Below are 10,000 nucleotides of genomic sequence, written 5' to 3'. Positions count from 1 at the left end.
GAGCTTTGTTGCCATAGGGGCAGTAGCACTAGTCTTCACTATGCACGTGTCTCCCAGAGCTGTACTTACACCTACGGGAGACACGCTGCATCACATGACAGGGTGGCAATGAGGCTCAGATTAGGCTACAAATACTTTTGGGAAGTCAGTGCTTCTCCTGGTGTGTGCTGTGTGCTGTGTGCTGCACCAAGGGGACACACTCTGCGTCACTATATCATGGAATGTCCTCTCATTGCTAAATTTAGGCCACAAGGTCAGCATGACTTGTACCGCCTCATTGACCATCTCTTAGACTCAACCACTCTCAGGGATATACTCAGGGAATATTCTCAGTTTGCTCCCAGACTGTAGGATGTCTTAGGCAATAAGGTGTGCAATATGTGTATTTATTTATTGAAATACTTGTATTCTTGTTGTGTATACTGTCCAGAATTATTTCTGTGATACTTTAACCTTAAGTGAAGTAAGTAAGTAAGTAAGTAAGTAAAGGTTTATTGCCCATTAGCATAAATACATTTGAGAAAGACATGTTTACAAACGAAAAGAAAAATGGCAGAGACTGTCAAGCCGAAGCTTCCCGACAGTCACATTTATGTACATAACTATGATTATTGTTTACACCAACACCAATTGGCAATATTTTAGGTAAATTGCCTAAAGAATCATTTAGGTAACTAGAATAGTAATAATAACAACCATATCTAATAATGACAAGAACAAAGCTAAGCAAATCACAATAAACATACTGCAAATTCAAAAACGATCACGAAAGGAAATTAACACCGCATACTACAATATCACATTAGAAGATACATCTATAAAAATCTGTTTGTTATACATGGTAAAGGCAAAGAGGAAGGGAAAATCTTAGATAGAAATGTTTGTTTTGCATTTAAATGTTAAATTTAGAATATCATGTATTTTGGTAGTTATATAAGTATGTCTTCAAAGATTTTTTTTAAAAGTGGACAAGTTATCATTATAAAGAAGTGTTTTTATTTGAAAAGGTAATGAATTCCATATTTGTGGACCGGAGCATAATACACTATGTTTAAAAAGAGTCGTTCTGAATTGCGGGCACATGAGATTGACATTATTACCCCGAATATTGTATGATGTCTGTACCAATTTGAAAGGTTGAGCTCCGGAATATTGTGTAAAGTACTTATAAATACTTAACAATAGGAAATGTTTATGAATATTTGAAAAAGTAAGAAAATTGTGTTCATTATATATGTTGCGTGTTGATTCAAACCTATTCAAATGAAAAACACATCTAAATATTTTATTTTGAGCAATAGTTATTTTCTTAATGAAAGACTGCCAAGTACGCCCAGATTGCTACGCAATAGGTGAGGTGGGGATAACAGAGGGTGTAATAAATACTAGTGAGTGATTCAATTGTGAGACTATTACGAACTCTAAACAAAATACCACACATCCTTGATAATTTATTTGTAACAAAAGAAATCTGTTTATTCCAATTAATATTTTCATCTATATAGACACCCAAAATTTTGTGAATTCTACTCTGTTCAATATGTTTCCTGCAATAGTAACAGGGGGAAACTCATGATGTACAGAGCGATTTTGGAACAGTATGTAATTTGTTTTTGCAATATTTAAGCTCAAACTATTTATTTTAGTCCAATGATAAATTTTTCTTAATTCTGTAGCCAAATCTGTGTGAAGATTGTTAATATTTGAGTTGTTTAACAGTAAATTTGTATCATCAGCATATATAGTGTATTTGAATTTAGAACTAACATTGACAATATCATTTATATAAATGAGGAAAAGAGTTGGTCCTAATATAGAACCTTGCGGTACACCCTTGTTAATTGCCCTGAAGGAAGAATGTGTGAAATTGCAATATACAGATTGTAACCTATTGCTCAAGTAATTTTCAATTAGTTTTAGAGGGATACCTCTAACGCCATAGTGGTTCAGTTTGTTTAGCAGAATTTTGTGATTCAAAGTATCGAAAGCTTTGGATAAGTCCAAAAATACTCCTATTAAATATTGCTTTTCCTCTAGGAAGTGATACACATTAGAGGTGAACTGAAAAATAGCAGTTTCTGTGGAACGGCGTGCCCTAAACCCATGTTGATAGTCTGTGAGTAGATTATTATCTTCAAGATATTTAATAAGGCGTGCATTAATAACTTTTTCAAAGACTTTACTGAAGGCGGGAAGTATAGAGATTGGTCTGTAATTTTTCATATCTGATCTATTACCTGATTTGAGCAAAGGTATAACTTTGGCTTTTTTCAGTGCCTCAGGGAAGACTCCTGTTCTTAATGTTTGATTCACTATGTGGGTCAATGGAATGATTATGTCACTTACTGTCCGTTTCATAACAAGTGGGGAAATTTCATCATATCCACAGGAGGATGTTTTAAATGCCTTAATACATTTTTCAATTTCTAAATTTGTGGCTGGATATAAAAACATCGAAAAATTTGGAGAACATTGTAAATTATCTAAAATTCACTACCAGTAGTTTCTGTTATTTGCCCTCCTGCTTGTAGAAAGTGTTCATTAAATTTATCTGGAATGTTAGAGCAAACTGGTTTGAGTTCTATTACTCTATTTGTACCATCTGCCGATCTACCAAGTATGTTGTTTATTGATTGCCAGTGGGACTTAGGGTTACCTTGATTAGCTACTAATTGGTCTTGGTAGTACTTTTTCTTAGCTTCCTTTAAGAGTGATGTTAGTCTATTTCTATAAGTTCTGTATTGCTCTCGAAAGGTTAATGGCCACTTATATGCTAGTTTTTCAAGACGATGCTTTTCTTTGATACTTTTCTTTAATGCTGGAGTAATATGGGGACTGCGACTACTTTTGTTACTTATCTTAATTTTCTTCTCGGGGAAACAGTTGTCATAGGTTGTTTTGAATTTGGCAAAAAATAAATTATAGGATATGTCAGGACAGGTAGAATTAACAACATCAGACCAATCTATATGAGAAAGTGCAGTACTAAATTTACCCAAAGCTTCATCAGTAAAAGTTCTTTTTGTTATATAAACAGGAGGAGATGGAATATTATTACATTTAAATAGGGAAACAACAGGAAAGTGATCAGTAATATCAGTTTTGATAACAAAATTACCTACATTGTTGTCTATGAACGTGGACCAAATGTGATCTATAATGGTGGCGGAAGTGGCAGTAACTCGTGTCGGTAACGTTGTGAGTGGAGTCAGGGAGTAACTATACATTAAATTGCTAAACTCTTGTATCTTGTTGTCATTATGTAGTAATAAATTTAAATTGAAATCTCCAAAATAAATATTTCATTATGATTTTTATCCTTTGTAAAAGTCAGAATTTCATTAAGAGCATTAATAAAGCTATTAACATCACCTTGAGGAGGTCTGTAAATACATATGAACAAAAACATTTTATTATTACATTTTACTTCCACTCCTAAACTTTCAACAAATGTTTCCATCCGATTGTATTCATTTATTTTACAACTTGTGTACCTGTTGGAGACATAAACTGCCACACCACCACCATATGTGTTCCTGTCGTTTGAGAACATTGTGTATGCTGGCAAAGTGTACAGTGCTGAAATATCAGAGTCAAGCCTAGTATCCGTAAAGCCAAGCACATCGTATGTTATGTTGTCAGACAAAACTGTGTCTTTAAAGTACTGAAAGTTGGTGGACATGGATCTAATGTTAAGTAGAAATACATTAAAATCACTATTTTAAGTCTTTGCCCAGGGGGTGGGTGGCAAGGCCCATCCTCCTCCTTTGTTGTAATTATTTATTAATTCAACAATAAATGTATCAATCAATCTCTCTCTCTCTCTCTCTCTCTCTCTCTCTCTCTCTCTCTCTCTCTCTCTCTCTCTCTCTCTCTCTCTCTCTCTCTCTCTCTCTCTCTCTCTCTCTCTCTCTCTCTCTCTCTCTCTCTCTCTCCACCAAGGCTTCATAATTTACTTTTTCTCCGCACGTTTATGTGTGTGTGTGTGTGTGTGTGTGGGTGGGTGTGGGTGTATTTCCTTTTCTTCCTGCCCTTTTCTTCCTGCTAATCTTCTATCTCTTCATTCTCCTCTTTTTTTATATTCATTTCTTCCTCTTCTTTATCTTCGTTCCTTTTTAATCCTCTTCAACTTTTTCTTCTTTTTTTTTTTCCTCCTCTTCCATCTCTTCCTCGTCCTATTGGTAATTCAAAACTCGTCTGTGGTTAATATCTAGTTTTATTATTGTCCTCATCAACCGCAGGCTCAGTCAAAGGAGACAGACAGACAGTTTAGAGGAAGAGCAGAAGGTGAATAGACAGACATATACATTTAGCTAACAGAAGAGTAAAAGTCGGTGGTATAGATTGTTATTTATTTAAGCGGAGAGGTAGATGGGGTAGATAGATGGATAGATGGATTGATGGATGGGTTAATGAACTGACTGATAATTTGCTTGATTGATATATAGGTAAGTGGATGAATAGGTGGTTAAGTAGATAGAATGTTTTGGGGATAGAGGAAAAGCTTGATAAGTATATAGACATGATTAGATAGATAGATCAATAGATAAAGTGATATAAATAGATTGATTGGTAGATAGATAATAGATACAGACATGGACGGACAGATAGACAGTGATATATAGTAGTATAAATAGACAGATATAAAGATAGATAAATAAATAGATGGATAGATAGATAAATAGATAGAGAGAGAGAGAGAACCATAACGACAACTAAAGAACAAGAAAAATAGCAAGAGAACGAGAACTATATAGCAAGAGAACGAACCGAGAGAAAGAAAACCAGATAGACAAAGAAATACACTAAAAACACATCCCCACACCTCTAATCTCCGTCTCTCCGGCAGCCACGACACGCGAAATGGCCTGCCCCCTGGAGACTCCGCCCTGGACCTAAGTGTGGGCTTGGGACGCGGGCGGGGCGAGGGGGCACTGCGGGTAGGACGAGGCAGTGCAACCCTCACCTACTACAACGTGACGCCTGAACACGCGGGACTGTATGAGTGTCGTGTGGACTTCTACACTTCCCCTGCCAACACCAACTACGTGAACCTGACAGTTGTGGGTGAGTAACGCTTGGTGAAGAGTGCGGAGTGTGTTGTTACCGTTAGGACGATGGCGAGGGGGAAAGCAGTAGAGAAAACGGTAAAGCTGAATGTAAGTAGCTGTATTGGGGCCTGCATTCTGCCAACACAGCGACCTGGATTTGATTGTTGCAGGTGAGAGTGGCGGCAAAGGACCATTTAGCCGTGAGTTACCAGCGCAGGGGATGTGTGGTGAAAGGCATGTACGAAAAGAAAACGGGAATATTGAAAAGAACCTTAGCATTGTTACGTGTGTTTTACTCCACCACTGAACTCAACTCAACCTGACTTTTGTTGGTGAGAGACACTGGAAAATGGGTGCAGCGTGTGTTCTTACTGCTCGGAATGGTAAAGAAGAGTAAAGATATAACGAAAATCTTTATAAAAAGAAACAATAACTGCAATGAACACGTTTTTGGGCTACGTAGAGACAAGATATGGACTTAGGATACAGAAAAAAATTGGATTATGTATACCATCATGTCTGGATAAAGGAATGTTGAATAGATAAGTGCCAAGTGGAGACAGGATGAGGAACAACATAAGGGATGGAATATGTGGAAGGGGAACCAGTATAGATAAAAGTAGGTGGAGAGGAAGGGAAAGCCATATCGTGCGAGAGATTTATGTGTGGATACTTGGGAGATAAGGGAAAGAGAGAGAGAGAGAGAGAGAGAGAGAGAGAGAGAGAGAGAGAGAGAGAGAGAGAGAGAGAGAGAGAGAGAGAGAGAGTTGTAGTAATCGGTGAGTATTTAGTGGTGAAGACAATTATCAAGGTCACGAAGTGAAGAGTGGAAGTTTGTGAAGTGTTAGCGAGGGGAAGGAAGAAAGAGAGGAGGGAAGGGAGGAGGAAAGTGGAGATAACAGACATTGATGAGAGTTGAAGAACAGAAGTGATGATGAAGAGTGTAATGAGAGGAGGGAGATAATAACGGTAGGAAGATAATAAGAGGAGAAAGATAATGAGCGGAGGAAGAGGAGGAAGAGGCGGGGGATGGAAATAAGAAACAAAATGATGATAAACAATAAAACAAACACAATTATAAAGAAAACCATCAAGAGACACCTGTATTCGACACTTCAAAGGCACGACGAAATACATACGTAGGAAAAAAAGGAGAAAAGAAAAGATAAAAGAAAAAAAACTGATAAAGAGTTGCTAAAAAAATATGAAAAAAGGAAACACTCATCTGTTTACACTTTGCTTACACCTGCCCTCATTACTGGGTCTCCTGCGGCCTCTTCGCCTTCGTCAGGAAGGAGGAGGAGGAGGAGGAGGTGGTGGTGGTGGTGGTGGTGGTGGAAGTGGAGGTGGAGGTGGAGGAGGAGTACGAGGAGATGGTGGTGGTGGTGTAGGTGGGGGTTGTGGTGGTGGTGGTGGTGGTGGTGATGTTGATGGAAGGGAGGTGTGGGTGGGGAAGAACTCTCGCCTTTATCTACCTACTTATAGTTTACTCCCCCGACCTTTACACACACACACACACAAACACACACACACACACACACACACACACACACACACACACACACACACACACACACACACACAAGGACCAACAATGATTTTGCTGATATTTCTTCTCTGATTTTCTTTTGTGTTTATGATTTTGAGGATGAAGGTTAGGAGAGCGGAGAAGAGGAGAAGGAGCAGGGGAAAACGAAAAGAATAAGAGAAGAAAAGGAGAAAGAAAGGGAAAAGAAAAAAACAAGCAAAGAAGAAAATAAAGAAGAGAAGGAGGAAGAGGAAGAGAAGAAGGAGAAGGAGGAAGAATAGGAGGACTGGGAGATAATGTAGCCTACACGTTGAACAGGAATTAATGTGGATTTATAATAGCACGCTTTAATTTGGTGGTGGAAAGCCTCGACCAGCGTGATATTAAAAACTAACTCCACAAAACTTTACCATTTTAAAAGTTGTGTTGCTGTGTTGCTGTGCTGCTGCTGCTGCTGCTGCTGATGCTGTTGCTGCTGCTGCTGCTATTGCTGGTGCTGCTATTGCCTCGCTCTTCATTCCTTTAATTAATTTTGTTTCTGTGCGGTTCAAATGACGTCCCTGCAATGCAATCAGACTCGCTGGGGCCGTGGTGGTGGTGGTGGTGGTGGTGGTGGTGGTGGTGGTGGTGGTGGTAGGAAAGAAGGGAAGGAGAGAAGAAGGGAAGGAGGGAGGGAGGGAGAGCGTGGAGAGATTTCTCATTTCTCAGAGTCTCCTCATCGTTCGAGACTCACGTACAGGGAGGAGGAGGAGGAGGAGAAGGAAGAGCAGGAGGAAAAGGAATACATCTAGTTGATTATTCCTTCTTCCCAGGAGGACGAGGAGGAGAAGCAGGAGGAGAGAGGAGGAGGAGGAGGAGGAGGAGGAGGAGGAGGAGGAGGAGGAGAAGAAAAAGAAAAGAAGGAGGAGGAGGAGGAGGAGGAGGAAGAAGCGTGAGGCCGAAGCCAAATTAGTGAGCGTGCTTTGTCTTGACACTTCCCCATTTTATCTTCTCCCGTAATGAAGTTTGTGGGCAAGACAGCGGGACATGCATGGACTGAGCAGGGCGGAGGCGTGTTGAGGCCGCGGCGGGGCTCTGGATTAGTGAGGGAGCGATAACTTAAAAGGAGGAGAAGGGAAGGAAGTGAGTGTCCCGTGGGAGAGAAGAGGATTTTGTAGGAGAGAGAGAGAGAGAGAGAGAGAGAGAGAGAGAGAGAGAGAGAGAGAGAGAATGAGGAAATAAGCTGAAAGACGAAGAGGAAACCTGAGTGAAAGGAAAAAAAAGAGAGTAAGGAAGAGAAGAAGAAGAAAAACAGGGAGGAAGAGAAGGACGTAATGTAGAAAAAAAAACAGTGAAAGGAAAGGAAAGAAAGGAGAGGGAAGAGGAGAGGAGAAGAGAGAAGGAGGAAAAGGATGGGAGAGAAGAGAGAAGGAAAAGGAGGGAGAAAGGAGGGGGAAGCTTTAGAGGAGGAGTGAAGGTTTGTTCAGGGAAGGAAAGGTGCAGTATAAGGTTCTTACTTTAATACCCCTTTCTCTCTTCTTTTGCTTCTCTTTACAGCTTCTTTACATTATTTTTCACCCTCCTCTTCCTCCTCCTCCTCCTCCTCCTCCTCCTCCTCCTCCTCCTCCTCCTCCTCCTCCTCCTCCTCCTCCTCCTCCTCCTCCTCCTCCTCCTCCTCCTCCTCCTCCTCCTCCTCTTTTTCTGTTATTTTTTTTCTCCATTAACTTTCTTCTAGTAATCTTCTTTTCTCTCCTTTGTCAAGGGATCACACAAAAAGAGAAAAATACAACAGCAGCAACGAAAACAACAATAACAATAGTAATAATAATAATAATGATAATAATAATAATAATAATAAGAAGAAGAAGAAGAATGATAATAATAATAATATTGGAAGTAATATTTTTCTCTTGTTTTTCGTGATTCCTTAATAAAAAAAGATAGAAGATAAGATTTACTAAAAAAAGAGTTACAGAATGAATAAAAGAAATGCTGAATAGACGAGGATAAGAACGAGAACATGTTTTTATTTAGCCAGCAGAAGAAGTGTCACCAATTGAGTTAACCCCTTCAGTACCATGATGCGCTTTTATATTAATTCTGGCTGCTATTTTAGTGATTTTGTACAGCTTCAGAAACTTATGTGTGGGATCAAAATAATGAAGACTGTGGCCATTAATCTTTTAACCTTCATTGACCTTTCCTTATGTCAATTAAATGGTCTAATCGTACATGAATCTCAAGGTTAAAATGTGTCTCAAGGTAAAAATGTGTCCCAGTATTGAAGAAGTTAAGAGAAAAACTCCAAAATGTCTAAAACCAGATTTATTCATTAATATTCTATTATTGTATTTCAAAAGACTTAGCGACTCGAGGGACACGCGGCACTACACACAGAAAGGTCCCACGAAGGCTGTACTGTAACTCGATGACTAATAAATGCATGAAGAGTAACACGGGGAGGATTTATGCAGTCATTTGCCAAGGCGGTACGACGTGACTGCTTTTGTTAGACCAGGAAGGAAGGAAGGAAGGAAGGAAGGAAAGAAAGACGCTTGTGATTGGATGGCGTGTTGGGTCAGCCTGTGTCCTGAAGTCTCTCCTCTACTACCCTTCTACTTCTGTTTCCCGTAGTTCACTTGTAGTTCACTGTTGCTTATTGTAATTTACTGATCTCTTGCTTTGTCCTCCTTAACCCTTCAGTACTGGAACACATCTTTACCTTGAGTTTTGTGTTCGATTAAACTATTTTATTGATATTATGGCGGGTCAGTGGAGGTCAGAAGATTAATGGCCTCAGTCTTCACTATTCTAATCCCCCATAGAAGTTTCTGAAGTTGTATAAAATCACCAAATATTAAGCAGAATGAATATGAAAACGCGTCATGGTACTCAAAGGGTTAGGTCTCTCTATATGTTGTTTTTACTTCTGGTTTTTTGTAGGCATTTAAATTATTTTCAACTTTGTTCCCCCTTACATCTCTCCTCTACTACGTGCTTTAATTTTTACTATCTGTACTTGACTTATTTCCTGTATTTTTCCAACTTAAGCCACTCCTCTATATGTTTTTTTGGTCAGTTTTTTGTATTTCATTTATTTCCTAAACTGTTTCTCTTACGACTCTTCTTTATATTATTGTTTTTTCTGTTGTTTTCTGTAGTTTTCTTTTTTTCTTACATTGTCCCCCTTCACCCCTTCAGTACCGTGAGTCATCTTCATATTTGATCTTATTACTTGGTGATTTTATACGGCCTTAGAAACTTAATGTGGGGAATTAAAAGAATGAAGACTCTGGTCATTAATCTTCTGACCTTCATAAACCCTTCCTAATGTAAGTAAAATTCTTTAATCACACCCAAACTCAAGGTAGAAATGTGTCCCAGTACTGAAGGGATTAAGCCTTTTCTCTTCTTTTTTTTTTCTTCTGTTTTCTTTAGTTCA

At 38.9% G+C, this 10,000-nt stretch overlaps 1 protein-coding gene across 2 annotated transcripts in view; it reads left to right on the top strand.

Moving 5' to 3' along the window:
- LOC123514035 overlaps positions 1-10,000 on the top strand; it is a 362,471-nt gene that overhangs the window by 238,631 nt on the left and 113,840 nt on the right. For both annotated transcript variants that reach the window (XM_045271614.1, XM_045271613.1), the window contains exon 3: positions 4,850-5,067. In XM_045271614.1, the coding sequence (XP_045127549.1) occupies positions 4,850-5,067 (218 nt within the window). The remainder of the gene's footprint in view (positions 1-4,849; positions 5,068-10,000) is intronic.

Source organism: Portunus trituberculatus, chromosome 37 (genome assembly GCF_017591435.1).
Source record: "Portunus trituberculatus isolate SZX2019 chromosome 37, ASM1759143v1, whole genome shotgun sequence".
NCBI classification, from domain to species: domain Eukaryota; kingdom Metazoa; phylum Arthropoda; class Malacostraca; order Decapoda; family Portunidae; genus Portunus; species Portunus trituberculatus.
Note: the sequence above shows the minus strand (reverse complement) of the source record. Positions and strands in the feature narration are given on the sequence as shown.